At 36.7% G+C, this 19744-nt stretch overlaps 1 protein-coding gene across 3 annotated transcripts in view; it reads left to right on the top strand.

The window, feature by feature from the left end:
• Window positions 1-19744, top strand: part of Pola1 (DNA polymerase alpha 1, catalytic subunit) — a 303336-nt gene that overhangs the window by 242391 nt on the left and 41201 nt on the right. Inside the window, exon 37 of one of the 3 annotated variants that reach the window (XM_087193611.1) lies at window positions 8894-9010. The exons of the other annotated variants lie outside the window; for them this stretch is intronic. Coding sequence (XP_087049737.1) covers window positions 8894-8919 — 26 coding nt within the window. The 3' untranslated portion in view covers window positions 8920-9010. Of the gene's footprint in view, window positions 1-8893; window positions 9011-19744 lie in introns of those variants that run through there. 3 annotated transcript variants of the gene reach the window in all.

Here is a 19744-nt window from a genome sequence, read left to right as displayed (position 1 = left end):
ACTAGTGAGGGAGCCAAGCTGACTGCTGTTCACACTGCCACAGGGTCCTGTTCTCTGCTGCCAGTCAGCTAAATAGTTACATTCATGAAGTAGTAATAATTATATTACTTCTTGGAGTGTGGTATCCAAAAAGAGGACAATAGCTAGTACTGAAAAGTGAAGGGATCTAAATAAGTGTTTCATTTTTAAAGCCAGACATAAGAATTTTATAGAACAAATTATATGCTTTAGTGTATAGGAATTTTGAGGTTTTTGAGGGTGTCAGGGCAGGTCCTTTTCCAATGTTAAGGATTTCCGCTATATACTATCTCATACTGCTAAAGCCAACACCACAGTTTTATCATTGCTAGAAGAACTGTAATAAAAGTAGCAAAGAGCCCCTGGAGTCCTCTCTCAGACAGTTGACATTCTTAGAATTTGCTTTGTTAAATCCTTACAAGGCATTAAAAGAAGGCTGTGTCAGAGTGCCTATCTAGTTCATTTATTCTAATATATGCCACTTTTTAAAGCCCATGGGTTGGTTTATTCCAATGAATAGCTGTTGAATTTTGGAGACCCGCTTTTTGTGTTATTAGTAAAGCCAGCTAAAGTACACACAAAACAATTGATACCTACTAAATACATCAAAAAATAAGAAGAAATTCACTCAAACATCCATTTATCTTTATAAAATTGTATCTTTTATAATTGTGAAAAAGTTTTCTTTATAAAGCAAATATTGAAATGGAGAACTTTAAACTCAGTTTTCCTTTGACTTTTTTTCCTTATAAATAATTGATGATCAAATTGTTTTAAGTGTTCTATTGATTAAGGGAATTTTTAGATTGGGGGCTCTAACTTGGCATTTCAGGGATGGGGGGATTCTGGGGATATTAAATATTACATATATAGTGTGTACACACACATATATTTATTTATATTTATGTATGTGTGTGGCTCTGGGGATTTAACCCAAGGCCTCGTGCATGCTAGGCAAGTGCTCTATGAGTGAACCACATTTCCAGGCCCCCAGCTTGGAAGTTCAGCTACCTGTGTATGATTAGAAAGTGATTGTAGAAATACATAGAAAATTTTGAAAGTAGAAAAGTGGGAATATGTTGTTGTTAGATATAACAGTTTTAATCGCTGATGACATAAGGAAATACAATATAATATTAAAGTATAAAACTAGGTAACCATTGTGGTGATGTGCTAATTTGTGGTAATGTGTAAAGTGGAAAATTAGGAACAGAATTTTTTATTGTCATTATCTCTGGGTGGGCTATAGATTACTTCTATTTTCTCCATTATACTTTTATGTAATTTCTAAGTTATATACTCTGAGCATGTGCTGCTTTATAATAAAAAAATTAGAAGCACTAAATTTTTACAAAGAATTAATTTTACTTAACTCAAAATAACTGTTGAAACAATTTAGCAATTAAGGGAGAAAATAACATACAAATGAACCCAAAACAGCTTTTTTTTCCTGTGTTTTTCTCCAAGTCAAGCCTAAGACCTTTTTACCCAAATTGTGATCAGTACACAGCAACACAGGCATCACCTGGGAGCTTGTTAGAAATGCAAAACATGGAGCCCTCCCCAGACCTGAGTCAGCTTCTGCATTCTAACAAGATCCCCAGGTGATTCTAAGGCATACTGTATTACAGGTGAAAAGGGACTGATCTAAGACATTCTCCCCTCTTAATAACTAAAGACCACTTCCATTTTATTCATTTATTGATTAGGGCCATCCTTTTGGTGAAACTTTAAAATGACAAATATGCAGGCTACAGAAGGCCTGCCCAAGTTTGAGGTAGAATTTATATCATAGCCTGGTCTTTTAAAATATTTTCTGGGCCAGGGATTTTAGCTCAGTGGTTCCAGCGCCTGCCTCACAAGCACAAGGTCCCGAGTTCAATCCCCGGTACCAAAAAAAAATTTTTTTTCTGTAATTAAGCTAAAAATGCAGTGTCTTGATAAAAGGCTAGGAGAGGGGACAAAAGCAAGAAAACATGGGCTTTTTTACTTTGTTTCTTCTTAACTAGAAAGAACAAGGGAGAAGTAAATTAGGATTTTCAAAATAGCTTTCAGCTTCTCAAGATTAGTGGTTTATAAAAGAGAGAGCTGGAATGTAGTTCTACCCACTTCATATAAGGGCCACTCTGTAGAGGCCCAGAGTGAAGTTTCAACTCCACTACATTCTAGATCTTATTACAACATTGATTTAGCATGTTTGTAAAGATTTCGAGGCCTTGAACTAGATTTTTAACAAAGATTCTTTTTCTTACTTTGCTATTGAAGTTTACTTTTCCTACTGTGGGTAACTTTTTTGTGCTACTTTTTTATTCACCACAGTAACAACAAAGGTATTTTCCAGTGGCAGCATGGAACCCCATCACACTGCTTTGTTTTTCTGAATACTGCCTATTTTGTTTTCATTTTTGTTTTAATTTTAATATGACTTTACAGTGTAATAGAAGAGAAACTAAACTTTACAGGAAATTGTCACCTTTATTGCCTTGCTGTTAAGTAGAAGTGTTTTGTCTCTACATTTTCTGTCATCGTCTTCTGATAGCTAAAGTAATATGTGAAAGTTGCCATATATAGTACAGTATTTGGGCAGCAAACTTCCAAATTCTAAATATGTGACTTTTCTTCAAGCCCATTTTTGTAAATATTCACTCAGCCTTTGTATTTTTATGTACATGAGGACTTAGAGGCATGCTATGATAACAGACATATGACTCACTTTGTAAAATTGTTTCCTATTATTGTCTTCTCAGTGGGCAGGTTCCTTTCCCCTTTTGTAGTGACAAGTACAGCAACACAAACAAGGACACCAGTGTTGCAGTATCTATGTGATTAAGTAGCAGCTGGTGATCTTTAGTTGCAAAACTATTGTCATTTTTTGAGTGGTGAGAGTGGGAAGAACCTGATAAGATTTTCTTTAATGTATTTTTTAAAAATATACTTCTGTCACCAATGAGGGAAAAAATATTAAACAATTTTCAAGCAGTTAGATTATAATGTGAGCTAATCACTTTATTTTGAAGAAAAGTATTTTTAAACAGAGGAGTAGTGAATTTACTTTTAAAATGTATTGTGCTTACACAGTAGATGGTTTTATTTCCATGATGTTTTTTACTACATAATTATACATCTTAATTATGTAATTACTATCATAATTATTATGTAATTGCATGTACTTCCACTAATTACAAAATCAGGAAGTGTAATTATCTAGTAAAAACTTTATGAAATTTCATGCACTAAAAATTACTTAAAAGGCTATTCCAATGGTCTAGTGGAAAGCTTTCCATGGTTAGTGTTCTTAGTCATGACTTTAGAACTTGATCTCATAGGCCAGGACAAGAAGGAAAACTACAGACAGACCAACACTAAACTGAGTCTTGTAGTATAGATAAGATAGCCTTTGTCTTTTTTGAGTAAGTCAGGGAACATTTTAAATTTTTTGGGATTATGGAGTTGTGGTAAGAATGTGTTTCAGTTAGGCATCACAAAAATTGTCAATGAAAAGGGCAGTCCTTCTTTAAGAAAAAGTTCTTAAGTTACTGAACAGCCAGGCCTTTTATAACTCTATAATCTGAGTGGCTTATTTAGCTATCTGTACCTTTAAAAACAATAACAACAGTAATAGTAATATTCAGTACCCTGTTTCTTTAGTTTGGAGGGTTTTTTCCAGTTTGTGTTTATATTTACTAAGATTTGAGCAAACATCAAAGGAATATATTCTTTTCTAATACTTGATGTCAGAAGCAGCTTTTGAGACATAAACATAAATGCACAAACATGTAACATCAGACCCTAAATAAAGACAGAAGGTTTAATTCAATAAAGCTATGATGGCTTTCCTATTCAAAACGACGTACAAATTGCACAGTGAAACAATAGTCATGACAGCAAATTAGATATGACATCTAAATTACACTACAAAGTGAAATCCCAGAACCATTTTTGGTCTGTAGGAGTCTATTTTAACCCAGGTTTAAAACCTAGTGTAGAGACTGCTTTATTGCCTAAGTGGGGTAATGTTGTAGAAGACTAATTGGAGGTTGGTTGAATTAATTGCACATTAATTAGGAGGAAAGGGCTTATAATACTCATGGCAGAGAAGAGAGTAGATTCTTTTAGTATCATGATAGAATACACCGTAAGTTTCAGGAATTAATATTAATCTCTTCTCGGCCTTTTGGCTAAGATGAAGTATAAAAATGAATATTAAGTGATTGATATTTGTGTAATATATACCATAACCTAAATAAGCACTTGGGGGTTAGATATGGTTATACTAAATTTTATTTACCCCAAACTAGTGCTTTTCACTAGAAATGTATTGAAGCAAGCACTTAATAAATATCACAGTTACTTCTTTTAAAAATGCATCCTTGGGCTGGGGATTTAGGTCAGTGGTTCCACTGCCTGCCTCACAAGCGCAAGGACCCAGGTTCGATCCTCGGTACCAAAATAAATAAATAAAAATTTTAAAAAATAAAAATGCAGCCTTAGGGGCCAGGGATTTAGCTCAGCGGTTCTGCCGCCTGCCTTGCAAGCACAAGGACCTGAGTTCGATCCCCAGTACCAAAAAAAAAAATGCAACCTTAAGCGATACAGCTGTATAGTATTAGAAGCTCATAACATTCCATTTTTCTCTAAAGGCTAAAGAGACACTCTTTGTGGTCTTATAAGTTATTGGCTTTGTGAGTTTTTAATATCAGCTAAAATTTCTAAGAAATACAAATTTTTAAAAATTTAATGAACATTACAAAGACATCAGTCCCATTTGCATCAGGCAAATTAAAGGATTTATAGTCATTCTGAATTGTCTCATGGTCTCAGAGATATTTGAGATTTAAACAGGTTCAGTCTGACTTTGCTATTTTTCTCTCATAGTTAGGTAAGAATTATTTTTAAATTGAATATTCTCTTCTTGTTTACTTAACCCAAAATTTAATGCCTTAATCATCTGTTATTTGCCCTAACTATTCCAATAGCATTTCTTCCCATGGTTTCAGTAGTGTTTATTGCTCCCTCTCACTTGTCCTTTTAATTTTCTGGGGTTTTTTGGGGTGGTTGATATTTTCTTTTGTTTTTATTGAGTGTGTTGTGCCACTGCAGCCTTTAAAAGTTAAATATGATAATCCTCATCTTTCCTATTACAGTGCAGATTTAATTTTGAAACTGATATGACATTTAAACTGACTTTCTGGTTTTGTTTTGCTTTGCTTTCTTCCTTTTCGTGTAAGTTGGCATATGTCTTTGTTATCCTGTAAAATTCTTTAAATTTTTCATAATTACCTAAGGGAATCAGCCATAACTGTTGAAGTCTAATAATGGCCTTGTGATGTCTCCAGTTACTCTGTAGCTCCAGGCCCAGATCTGCTGCTGATTTTCATATGATTAGTCAGTCCCCATTTGTTATTTTATGCTATACTGTCATATCTATATAGTGCTACTCCTCACATACAAAGAAAACCCATCATTACTTTAATTTGACTCATTTTTTTTGGTACTGGGGATCAAACTCGGGACCTTTCGCTTTCGAGGCAGGCACCGGAACCACTGAGCTAAATCCCTGGCCTAGTTTGACTCATTCTTAAAGTAGTTCTTCCAGTAGTTGTCATGAATTTATTCAGATTCATCTGCATTCTTTTACCTTGTGGCCAACAGGACAGTACACAGAATTAGCAGCCTGTCATTGAGTTAAATTGAATTAAGGCAGATTGCATTCTGCCTGGGCAAAGGCCCTGGGAAATCTTTCTCTCCTTGGTCTGTGAGCCCTGAGAGCCTTAGCATCATCCCTTAGAATGTAAGCCTTCAACCAGCTGTGTGCCAAAAAGGTTTGCTGGCTAATTTTAGGCATTGATGTTCTTCTATTATTTTAAGAAATTACTGTAAAACCAAACTCAAAAGTAGGATCTCAAGTCTGGATCTGTGTTTTTCTCTGTCCCCTCTTCTTGACCCGCACTTCTACCCAATTCACTCAGCAAGTATTTGTTGAGTTTCTGTTGTGTAAGATAGAAAGGACACAAGTATAAGCAAGACCTCATTCCTGCTTCTAGAGATGATGCTACTTCTGGCCACTTGCTTATTCATGCATTCACCCTCTAATACCAACTTTTTGTACAACATTCCTTTTTTTTTTCTCTTTGTGATGCTGAGGATTAAATCTAAGGCCTTGTGCATGCAAGATAAGGGCTCTACCACTGAGCTACACCCCCATCCCCTAGGACTTTACATTTTATGGAAAACATTCTCATCCATTATCTTTTACTTTTCCCAAACCAGTCCCATTAGATAGGGCTAGTTAACTTGTTTCAAGAGAAAAAATTACCTCAAACAGGTGAATGTCCCTCTTGAGGTTACAAAGCTTAGGAGTGTAAGAGCCCAGAAATCTTTCTGCTATGGCAGAACTACCCTGCCCTTAACTTAGAAGGACAACATCAACCCAAAGGTAAACAACTCTAATATAAGTGAATGGTATGAAGTGCCACAAGATCTGAGCAAATGCCTCAGGGAAGGTTTCCTGGTAGAGATAGAATCTGAGCTGGGCCTTGAAGAGTAGGTGAGATTTTAATAGACATAAATGCAGATATATACTTTTGAGACTAAGCTTTATCTTTTTCACTTTTCTTTAAGTACTCTATTGCTTTTCTAGCTCTTATAAATCAAAGAGCCTCATTTGACAAATGTATAATGACTTTTTTTTTTGGTACTGGGAATCGAACTCAAGACCTCGCACTTGGCAGGTAGGTGCTGTGCTGCTGAGCTACATCCCCAGCCCCAAATGTATGATGATTCTAAAGCACATCTGAATATGAAGTTTAGTCTAAAAGTGGTTATTAAAGAAGCTAGTCTGTGCAAAGCCTTAAGTCCAGGACTGTAAGCTGGAAGGGCAATCTCTCTTTACTTCCCACTGTAACCAGTGGTGGTACTTTGAAAGAAATTGATCCATCCTTCAGAATACATCTGTCAAAAGTGTATCAAAATGTTTTCCTATCTTAAGTAATTTAACTCAGAATATAATAATGTAAGTATTTTGACATGAAAATGTTACATACTATGATATATTCACTTATTTTAAAACAGATGTCTTTAACTTTAAAAGAAAGTATGGTAAGACAAAACAGAAATAGGAATTAAAAGGACGAATGACAAACTGTACTAGTTTTATTTAGAAGATAAAAATAAAACCCTATTAGCATTGCGACCATAGAACATAAAAATATTTTGCTTGAAAGCATGATTTAGTATTTTTTTAAAAAAAAACTTTGATGGAAGTAGAAACATATACAGGATCTGTTCATGAAGTCAGTGATTACTGCTGAAATAATTCCTGTTTTATTGGTCTATTATATATTGTCTTACCAAAAATAAAATAGTCAATGCTGACAGTCAATAAAATCCAAGATAAAGAAGAAAGCCTCAACTTGAGTCTGTCTTTAGTGAATTATTCAGTAGCATGCACTCTGGGCTCTGTTAGTGAAGGCTTTTATCACTTTTAACAAATGTTCCACAGTACATTTATTAGTATGCTACAAAGAAATTTTCAAAATAATTAAGACTAAACTACACTTGTCAAAATAAATGAATGAAATACAATTTTGAATCATCTTTCTTCACTTATTGCTCATTTGCATAATTCAGTAACTTACACAGGAGTCTTTCAGTTATTGGTGTGAATTAGCAAGGTTCTGCTATTCCTTGTTGTACGGGCAGGAATTATGCTACCATGTAATTAGCTATTCCAGACATGGACTAACGGGAAATACCAACGGACACAGCAAAATCTAAACTGACAAGGCAGGGAATCTAAAGACAAGAGACAATCAAAGACACCCAACAAACTCAAGCTGGTAGACCACAGGGAGTTCTGAATGAAGCCTCTTAATTTATTTTGAGAATAAGAAATCAGTAGTATGAGAGAAATCTCAACAAGATTAGCTGACTAAGCCTACTTAAAAAAAAGTATCTCTATAGTGCATGGTGCGACAGGTTAACCACTCCTGTTTGTTAGTCTGTATACAGCTCAGCAAATAGCCAGCAAAGCTTTTCATGGGTATATAGTGGCTTTCCATTGAGGTTTTCACTCTTTGAAGGAGGTCGTTTATACCAATGAGATCTGTAGATGCAAATTGCTTTCCCTATATGTAAGGGGTCATTCCTTTCACAGCCCACTTGCTCATCTCTTTTATAAAGGTTTTGTTATTTTTGTACTGCTCCCAAAGAAATGATGGGAATTGTACCCCTGCCCCCTCCCCAATCTAACTTAGCATCCAAATCTTTTCCCTCTAGCTCTGTGAAACTTTTGTGTGCTGATCTTTGGGAACAAAACAAGCTGTTGGCAGCAGCCTTTAGCTCTGAATCAGGAAACTTTTTTCCTTCTTTCAACCTGAAATATCATCTCTTTAGATTTACCTCCTTTCTTACTGTATTGTAAGGAAGTATCTTTTTTATTGCAGCAGAGTGTCATTGTAACATGCTAGGGCATGTGGGAAATTCTTGGAAATGGTGTCCTCAAAATGACATTTTTAGTTTGGCTCCCAAATGGTATAAGCTCATAGAAACAAGAGGAACAGAGAAGTGAAGGGAGCAATTTAAGGGTTAGCTATGAAAGCCTAACTTTGATCCTATTACTGAAGCAGAGAGAAAGATAGTATTTGTCTTTTGCCTTGGCTTTTTAAGGAATCATACAAACATTAAAAGATTCTAGTCTGTAGCGTTCAAGAGTTTTAGGAAGGAGGAGCTTCAGACACACTATGTGAATGGTCTGTAAATATTTCTTCCTTCCTCCTCTTCCCCCTCCCTCCACCCACCCCTCACCACCACCACCACCCCCACCACCCCCACCACCCCCACCACCCCTACCCCACCCCCCCGTGTCTCCCTCCAGCACTTGTTGAGTACCCAGAGCGCTGACCCGGGCATCTCAAAGGCAATGTAGTGTAATCAAGTTGAGGAACCAATACTTCGTACATTTTGGCTCTCTACCTTTTACAAGATAAGTAACCTTGGGGTTTTTTACTTGACCCATGTGCCACCTCACCTACAAAACAGGAATGAGAATAGTACCTACCTCATTGGGTTCCAAAATGGGACACAGCAATATGTAAAATGCCTAAGACATTAAAAGGAACAATATGAAAAGTGCCTACAACAGTGCCTGGTATTTAATAATCACGGAATAAATGTCAGAGTTTTTTTTAATTACTTCTGAGGATAATACTTCTGTGTCCAAATCACTATTGTAGTACTTACTATTATAATTATAACTGAGTTGGTTTCTGCAGTCTGACATTGATAATATTTTGTTCAGATTTATACCACCAGCATCTAGCATAGCACTAGGCACATGGTAAATGCTCTATTCATATTTGCTGAATAGTCACAGTATCAGGGAGGCGTACTCCCTACTCTCAAGGAGCTTAAAATCTTACTCTTTTTTAGTTTTGTTATTTACCAAAATAGCATTCATGTTAGAAGTATATGAAAAAAGATAAACTTAATTCTCTTATTTATACTTAATAGAAGAAACTGAAACAAAAATTATGCACAAATGTTTCAGTTTTGTCTGGATGTGTCCCTTTGGCATGTTTTCCATAGTCAGTAATAATGGTTGGCTCTTTTCTAGGGTGAGTAAAGAATAGTAGTAACTGTGCAGAAACTCAGCCAAATCAAGTTCCAAATCATGTACCTTTTTACAAAATACTTAATCAGGATGTAGCTTTTTCACTTTTAGAAATGACCAGGACCTAGGCAGTTGTGTATTTAAGAAGTTCCATGGGTGATTCTGATGCACACCCACAGTGTTGAAAATCTCTGAGTTAGTGAAACTCTTCAAACTTTAATATTGCTTCTTGTCAAATATGCATTAAGTTTGACTTTGATATAGAAAAGAAGACTGGGTAGCATCTAGATAACAATTTAAATAGGCAGTAGAAAGGAAAATGAAGTCAAACACAAAAATTATTTGCTAGGTAAAGGAAGCATTTATGGTGCTATATGAGCTAATATAACATCAAAGGTAAAGCAAAGGAAAAAATGGGCTAGAGAAAAGTGAGCAAGAAGAAATTGTTTTCTGGTAATGAGCAAACTGAAGATAAAATAAATGCATTTCAACAAAATTGGCTATAAAGCACGTTATTTTCCCCCCATTAACTTACATCATAAAGGTAGGAAAGGGCTGCCAGAGAGAGTGGAGACTGGATGGGTAACTGGAAAGCCATTAAGGTAGAGTTTAACCCAAGCAAGGCAGTGAGGAGCTTCCACATCTCCTCCTGTCTTCCACCTACCTCAAGGCCTGGGGGTTGATCCTGAGAAGAGCAGCCTTCTGCGGGTTTGCATAATGTTGGCCATCCCCTGAAGGCCTGGGACAAGATGATAGTAGTAGAGGCTTTAGAAGGGTACCCCTGGTTGCCATGCATGTCTTGGGCTTACCTAGGATATCCAAGCAAGTACCTAGAGATTACCTTGTTCACAAGTTCAGGCCTGAGAAGGCTTTAGCTTGTATATTTTCCCCTCCTAAATTGCCAACCTCAGCCTCATCTCTTGCTGTTGGTATCCTAGTCATACTTTTAAGGCCTCCCAACTAGAAGTGATCTTTGGCCTCCACACTCCTGCAGTTTGAACTTTGGGGTGGGAGAGGGGTATACGAAGGGATTGAACCTAGGGCCTTCACAGTGAGCTACATGCCCAGCCCTGCTTTATTGAGACAGGTCTCACCAAGTCGTTAAGTTGCCCAAGCTGGGCTCAAATTTATAATCCTCCTGCCTTAGCCTCCTGGAATGCTGGGATTATAGGCATGTGCCAACATGCCCAGCTGGTTGGTTGGTTGGTTGGTTGGTTTCTTTGTTTTTAAATTGGTTTTATGAGACAGAATCTCACTGTGTAGTCTAGTTTGGCCTTGAACTCATGATCCTCCTGCCTCAGGCTCCCAAGTGCTGGAATTACAGGTCTGTGTCCTGGAGTTCTTAAGCACTATCTCTCTTGAATTATAACTCTTTGAGACCAGGAGCCATGTTTGATTACTTATTGTTATGCCTGACGGCAACTTGTAAATGACAAACTAATAAATGTTATATGAAATTAATGTTTTCTAGAATGCAGCTTTCTGACTCATCCTCTTTTCTCTGCTATTTCACCATATACCCTCCAACTCTATCACAAAAATTTTACTTTGCATGTATCTACAGATTCTTTGAACACATACCTCATACCATTTTTTCACCCCACACGGTCCCATTGCCTACTTTCTGACAATCCCTGCCAGAATTGACTGATGTTGCACATGGCCAGATTCCAGTCTAGAAATTTCTTTGTTCAGACCTTTAGGTTCTGTAAATCAAGTTGTTACCCCGCTGTATTAGTGGGATAAATTTAAAGAGTGTAAAAGTTTACATCGAATGAGTTATATCTCTTTACTGACCTTGTTGTCTTTGAATTTCTCCCAGCATGCCAAATTTGTGATTTGGTTGGCTGGCCTCTGTTATATCTTAAAATGTCTGGAAGCCAGTTCCAGATAGCTCTCCTGAAGGTGGGGAGCTGAGGAGCTACTGAGAGATTTGCAGATCACTCTTCTCTTAACTGTCCCTGTGACCCTCAGTGGGGGCAGCGTGCAGGCACACTACCAATGGCAATGTAGGTTTCTAAACAGTACTGTTCTATTAATAGGCTGGGTCTAGGAGAGAAAACAGTAAGCCCACAAGAAATTTGGCGATACCTATGTCTTGGGTGTAACCTCCAAGACATTCTCTAACAAAGTAATCATGGCACAATGTAATTGCAGGAGACTGAGCGAGTTAGAAAATCTATTCCTGGTTTGCTGCTGACTCACTTTGTGGCATGGGCAAACCATTATTACTCTTGGATTTAGTTGTCTTATTTGTTCAAAAAAGGAAAAAATAACATGTGTTTTAAAAGCACTCTGAAATTCCTCTGAAAGGAGGTTTATAAATGCAAAGTACTATTGTTGCTTTTATTATTATTATTAGTGTTCTTGTATGATTTAGTTTTATGCCATGTAGGTCACAGATGTTTCAATTCTTCTCATTGATGAATTACAAAACACTTCCATTTTATTCTGTTTCATATATAATATTGATAACAGTTTAGCACATCTTTGTTTTTACCCCAGTTAAAGTATATGTCCAAACTAGATCTCATTAATAAAATATAATTACCAAATTAAATATATCTATACTACTTTCTATTGTTTTTTCCTCCTTAAAAAATGTGGTTACCAACAACTACTGAATAAGACCTTTAATTATTGCCAATCTTTTCTTGAAAGTAACAGTGCTTATCTTGAGTAGTTTGAACAGTAAGTGGTATTCACTACACAGTGGGGTTGTAATGCGATTATGAAGTGTACCAAGTTAGTGATAAATAAGCATGATAAACCATGTATTTGTATTAGAAATAATATTTGAATTATCAACTGAATAAAAAGGCCACAACTGCTAATCCCTTGGAGTGGGCATATGATAAAAATAAAATATAGCCAAGTATACTTGAATAAGAATTGTGTATACTTCTATATATATAATACAGAAACCTTTCAAATTTAATGAGCTTTCTAGTATCCAGCATTTAAATTACTGGGAGAATTAAAAGATTTGCTTTGTTTTCTGACAGTAAGCTTTTTCAGTTTAGTTTTTTTGTTTTTTTTTTTAATTTCTTAACTCATTCATCGGTAGGGACTTTTTGGCTCTTATATAAAATGCTATAGTTCTCCCCTAGGTTTCTGGTAATTTTCCAGTGAAGTAGCAATGAAAAACATATTCCCTTTAATTCCAATAAAACTTGGGCATAAAACATACAAGAATATAATTTTCTTTATAATTTATTTATAATTTTATTTTGCTTCTCCATGTCAAGTGTTAATATTTTGGTAATTAACATTGTGAATTTCATTTCTGTTTCACCATCAGATCCAATGAGGAATCAACTTTGTGCGTTTATTTAAAGCAGTACCTAAGACATGAGGCCATGAACAAGGAAGTATAGCTGCCATAGGATCTTAGGCACCAGATCAGAGGTCATGTAGTAGCAGCCACAGCCACATATGACATTCTAAATGGGGCTGGGGATTTAGCTCAGTGGTTCAGGCTCCTGCCTTGCAAGCGCAAGGTCCCAAGTTCAATCCCCAGTACCGAGAAAAAAAAAAAAAACAAGACATTCTAAATGTGTTTAGTTTGCCTGAAGAATGCTTAAAGTTTTTGATTAGTTGCTAATATTTTTTTAAATGGAGAGTTCTTATAAAAGCCAAATTTCCACCATACTTAAAAAAAATCAATATCTGGCTGATAACTGATGTGGCTTTCCTGAATGGCCACAACCGACTGGAGCAAAGTCGCAGCCAATCAGTTTAGATAGAGCAGGGCTTCTCCAGTTTGCCATATCCCCAGCACACCCACTTCACTCATTTCTTTGTTGTTGTTGTTGTTTTGGTACTCGGGATCGAACTTGGCACCTTGCGCTTGCAAGGCAGGCACTGGAACCACTGAGCTAAATCCCTGGCCCCTCATTTCTTTACTTGAATGACCACTCTAGATTTTTGTTTGCTAAAAATATCTGCTCTTATCCTGGTTGTTTATGTTTTGTTTTGGGGGTTGTTTTTTACCAAAAAAGAAAAAGAAGCCAAAACAGATGCAGTGCCATGCCTATAGTCTCACCTATGTGGGAGGTTGAAGCAGGAGGATCAAGTTCAAGGCCAGCCTGGGCAACATAGACTCATCTCAAAAAATGAAAGAAAAACTGGACATGTGGTACATTCCTGTAATCCTAGCACTCTAGGAGGCAGCACAATTACAAATGTGAGCCCAGCCTGGGCATTTTAGTGACTTAGAAAGACCTTATCTCAAAAAAGGGGCTGGGAATGTAGCTTAGTGTGAAGGCCTTGGGGCGGGGGCTGAAAATATCAAAATATCTGACCACCATTAAAACTGCAGAAAAGGTGTGCAAATCATATAAAAATGATTGTTAACTAAGCATGTGATCTTGGACTTTAACATCCAAATCATATAAAAAGATAAAACTTAGTAGCTACACCTTTTTATGGCACATTATGTAGTTTTCAAAGCAGTATCGCATATCTTTGTTCTCTGGTCCTCATAGCATCTCCAGGAATAGGATGACAATTTTCATTTTGTCAGTGAAAAACCAAGTACTATATGGTGAGACTCATTAAATTTGCAGCTGCCAAACATTGGTACTGAGATGTGACTGTCTAGAATAGCACTGTCCAGTTGAATTTTCTACAGTGATAGAAATGTTCTGTATCTATGCTGTCTGGTGCCATACCTTCAGCCACACGCAGTATTGAACACTTGAAGGTGGGTAGTGCAACTAACGAACTGAATTTTCAATTTTACTTAGTATTAAATAATTTAAATTAAAACCCTTATATGACCAGTAGCTACCTTATTAAGCAAATGGGATTCTAGAGTTCTTTCCTGTACTGCATGGTCTCTGTGTTTTATTCCTTTTAATAAAATTCATCAAACATGTTTCTGCAAGGGCTTCTCTAGTTACTTACCCAAGTGCCAAGCCAAGTATTCCATTGGGAGTCAAGATGTGTTGCATATTTTCTCTATCTGCGTAAATTTCCTCCTCCATAAAGGCTTTCATTGTGCACAGTAGCATTCTTGGTAACAAAGTCAGGGGTCCCAGTGATGAGAATATTATATACAGAATCTCCTGAGGTTCCTAGTTCAGATAAAGGGCATAATTAGAGGTGTGTCTAGATATTCAACACACATAAATGACCAAGACAGTCTTCTTCCTTATGAACTAGAATACTAGTGGCTGTTACAGAATCATGTAGGAAACTTACTATTCTCTGATATCTACCTGGTTTGAACTGGACAGGAGTGACGGTTACTTTCTCTGTCAATTAATATTTATCATTAAATCTAAAATAGCACTGACTTAAGACACATCCTGTTTTCAGAGATATTAAATTGTGAAGGAGGTGATTCAACTTAAAATTGGTGAAATAAGGTTTGTCAGTGTGTTTCACCTCCTTTTGGTCAGCCTATAACCAGGGACAGCATTGAAATGCAAATGTGAGCTCCAGCTTTGCCCTGTGATTAATTAAACCCTTCATCTTCACCAAAACAAGATCCCCCACCCCCACCCCATTTCTCACTACACTTTGGCTACCTCCTTCCTCACTAACTTATCTTGATTATGATTAATTAACAGAAGGAATTCCTGGTGGTTAGGAGAAGGTTTTAAACTCTCGCTAGTAACAATTTGATCACTTTCTTTAAACACCTCCCTATCCCACATAGACACAGATGCAGACCAGGATATTTTATTATCATAATACCAGAGCAAGCTTAACCAATCACTTTCTGCACACAGGCAACTCTGCAGCACTCCTTTTTAGAATACCCCATGCTGTAATTCAAATTATCACATCCAAACGCACCATTTGTTTTTAAATACTGGAGTGTTTACCTGAATTGTTCCCCCTTTTCATCTTCCTGCCCTACTTCACTGGTACATTGTCACTGCAGTGACAGGTTTATTTATGTGCCTTAATATCTACACATTCTGTTATTTTAAAAATATATACCTATTTCTTCATAATAGTCTTCTTGAACATCTTAAAATACTTAGCTATTGTGGAATAGATTTGTGTCTTTTTTTTTTCTTCCATGATACCCTTTTGAATCTTGCCTTTATTCAGACTTTAAAATATTTAAGCAAGCATTTCTAAACTCCTGTTTTAAAATTTTAGTACCCATTTTACTCTGGAAACTGAGTGTCCCTTCTGAAATTTTAACAGCCTTCAAAAGAAATTTGGGTGTTTGAGTCCAATGAAAATAGAAAAATATATTACCTGCAATAGAGCCTGGAACCTAATAATTACCATTTCAAGCTCTGCTGTGCAAAACCTCCAAATACAAAGCCATTGAGAGTTTACACTTGCATACAAAACTCAAGCATGAGTTTGGAAATGTCATTTATTTAGTGACAGAAATCTAAGTGCTTTGGTAGACATGTTGGTTTGAACCTTATAAAATTGCTGACATTTGACCATTGTTGACCTATAAAACATGGCAGCTTCACATGGTCCATCTTAATATTACAGTTTCAAACTGGACCAGCTTACATAAATTGTTTTCTCTACTTTTGCTATGTTCTCTTATTCTTTTTTCAGTTAGTACTTTTATTTCAACAACCTTCTCTTTGCTACCACCCCTTTGTATTTCTAAGTTAATAACATTTTTTTCTAGTACCCTTCTCTTCTCAACTAATTCCCCAAATCTATTTAGCCTCAGAATTAGTAACACAAAGAAGGCTAGTTGCATACTACCTCCATGATGCAATCAGTACTTACTACTTCAAGTGTTTGACCTGTTTTGAGATTTTCATTATCCTAAAAGAGTAGTGTCATTGAATACATTTGCTTCCCAATAAATAAGCCACCACACCATAGTTCCTTACTTTTCAGATGAAAAAAGGAGAAGGCAAAACAGCTACTTTTTTGTTCAACATTGATAGAAGCCATGCTATGTGATGTCTTTGTTATGACATGATTTGGCTAAAGTATCTCTAGAGAATAAAATTAACTAATAAGTACCTTTTGTTATATTCACCTTTTGTTCAACTAAATGTAAATTAATAAATTCTTCTAGTTTTGAATGGTTTATTGTCTTTGGATCTTTGTCTCAAAAAAGAGACAGGATATTTTACATTTTATAATTAAAAGCAATAAAGACATCAGCCATCACTTGCCTTGAAACTGTAGAGATCATACCACTTTTATGTTGTCCATTTGTAATCTCATTTCCAGGGTAATAAAATGAGTATTCATTTATTCAAACTCATCCACATTTTTCTATTAAGTTGCCATTTTTATTTAAAGAGGGCTTGTCAGTAGTTGGTGATAAGTAAATAAAAATAAAGAATTTAAATCTCTTTTTATCGAACCATTCACATCTCCATTTTACAGATATGAAACAGGTCAACTGAAGTTATTTTCTAGAACGGTAAAGTAAACCTAGTACAGACCCGTAACTGAAACTTGGGACCAGCAAACTCCAAAGAGTTTTTGGCCCCCCTGTCCTTCCTCTGTGGTATGCTTGTTGGCTATTTAAAAAGAAATTCTTAAACATCTGTTCAAATTTGTGTGTAGCAAATATTGATTGCCTACCATGTACCAGACATCCAAGGTATCGATTCCCATGGCACGTTCTACAGAACAAGAGAGAAGGAAAAACATTATTTCATATAGAACCAACCCCTAGAGCAGTGGTGGCAAACCTATGGCATGTGTGCCACAATGGGCTGTTTGCTATCTGAAAAGGTTTACCATGGCTGAACTAGAGTCACTAAAGTGAGCTGGTTTGATGGAAGTAAATAGGAAGTCCTAAGAAGATAGGTTTTGAGCGGAGCCTTGAATGTCAAGAAGCCAGCCATGGGAAATTCTGGGAGTAGGACATTCTATACCAAGGGAAAAGAGCCTGAAGCTAGAGCATCTTGCCACACCAGGGAGCAAGTGTTGGGGGCAACAGCAGGGGGAAGTGAAAGAAAATGCAGTTGGAGGCAGAGGCTCAGGGTAGATCTCAGAAGAAGAGTTTGGGAAAGGAGTGGGATTATTACCCTCAGTACAGTGGGAAGCTCTTCAAGGCTTGTGGCTAGGGGAGTGGCATAATCTGATGTAGGACTTATAAAAGAGCACTCTAGGGGATGGGGTGTAGCTCAGTGGTAGAGTGTTTGCTTTCCTTGCACAAGACCCTAGGACAGTGGTGGCAAAACTATAGTACTCATGGTACAATGGGCTGTTTGTGTCATTGAAAGCTCTAAAAGGTTCACCATCACTGCCCTAGGGCCTAGGCCCAATCCACAGCACTGCAAAAAATGAATAATTAAAAGATCACTCTGGCTACTGTCTAGTGAGTGACTATAGACCAGTTTGCATATATTTCCACTGTGATACCCTTTTAGAAGGGCCCCCTCCACCAAATGTCCAACTCCTGAAACACCCCATGTTTTTCCTCTAGAAATGATACATAGAAAGAAGCCTGGTGGAAAATACTAAAGCCTTCAGAGTAGTGTATTAATCAGGAAGATTCTGAAGAACTCCACAACTTTAAAAGGTGATGAGGATGATGCAACTTCATTCCCGCCCCAGCATGTTGTTTGTTGCATGCTCTGCTAAGCAGCTTCTGGGAGCCTGAAGACAAAGCATGACAGTGACTACATTTGTAAATTTTGTTGCCTCAGTATATAGTAGGGATGGACATCAAGAATAATAATCATACATAAATTCTTGCTAGATACTAATAATCAGTACTGGAGAACCTTCCACACTAGTTCTAAGACCTTTTGGTATTTGTTTTCCTTGGGTACATTTGAATATGTCACCAGCTTTTAAAATATATGTATATGTACACTTTTCATTTAAATTTGTCTTGAACTTTTGAGTGAGGGTTGAAATTTTTAGGAAAGAGATGTGTTTGGGTTTGTTTTTAATTACTACTTTTAGAGATGCATCGAGGACTTCTGGTAGTAGTAGGAAATATTAATTCCTTTAAAAATCTGGCTGTGTTGCTAGATCCGCACTTGCTTTTCTGTTTTTGTGAACAACTGATCAAAATTAGATTCGTCACTCTTGGCTTGTGGTGATTTGAAATTGAAATGGAATATATTAAAGCAGCCAACCACACTGATTACATCGCAAGCCTCATTTAATTTCATACATTCACACATTATAGTGAAAGGCAGCATTTTTTAATGCATGATTGTGACTATACCTTGAGCAACTCCAAAGGTCATCTGTAATGGGTGCGTAATTTGTTAGTGTTAGATATCTGATTTGTGGTAGGTGTTCCTCAGCCTGATTTGTACTAGTAGTAAATATGGTGAGTATCAGAAATCAAATCCGTAAAAAAAAAGTTCAGCCTGTAACATTTGGTGGTATTGTCTTATTCTTCATTGGTCAGTAGACCACAGTAAATCACAGAATAGCTGTCATCCTTAAATCAAGGTATCAAGCCCCTGTAGCACAGGGGTTAAATGAGCTATTGTTCTTAAAAGGGCAGGCTGGCCCAGGTGAAGGTTGTAGAGTATTACCAGCACAGCTAACAGCACTTACTCACAGCTACTTGAGCCGCAGTCCCAAAAAAGGCTTTAAGAGGACTTTTTCAGTTTCTAAGAGCTAGAACATTTGTGAGCTTGCTCTTTTTCCCCCTTTTCCATATTAGTAAGTTCTGCTAACTTCATTTCCTCTGCACCTTCTGTGTGGCAGGCACTGGGTTGGCTCCTAAAGATCCAAAGCCGGATTAAGGGTAGCCTTTGCCCTTAAGAAGAGGACAATTGTGTATCATGACCATTTGTCCCACTGCATGGTTTTTATGACATGAATTGTCCCTTACTCCTTTCTACAACTCAGGAGCAGGGGTTGTGTTGTTCATAACTTGGTCGCACATGGAGGTTAGCACTGTGCACAGGGACCAAAGCCTGTCATGGGCTTTTTGTAAGAACTCTCAGCTACTTTTGAGAGCCTGGCTACAAAGTTGCCTTTTAATTTGGCTATGACAGTAAAGACTTCTTCACTTAGATCTGCTGTTACTTGCAGGTGTAGATTTGTTGTTGGCTTTGGTCAACCAGTTTGTTATTTTTTAGCTTTCAGTAACAAGAAATACAAAAAAAAAACATTTTTGAGTTTTATTATTGAAATTCCTGAATGGAAAAAAAATAATAGAACAGAACCTAACCTCTCTTCTATTGG

Source organism: Heterocephalus glaber, unplaced genomic scaffold (assembly GCF_053883595.1).
Source record: "Heterocephalus glaber isolate CG9 unplaced genomic scaffold, H.glaber_assembly_v1.0 deba00001594, whole genome shotgun sequence".
NCBI lineage: Eukaryota > Metazoa > Chordata > Mammalia > Rodentia > Bathyergidae > Heterocephalus > Heterocephalus glaber.
Note: the sequence above shows the minus strand (reverse complement) of the source record. Positions and strands in the feature narration are given on the sequence as shown.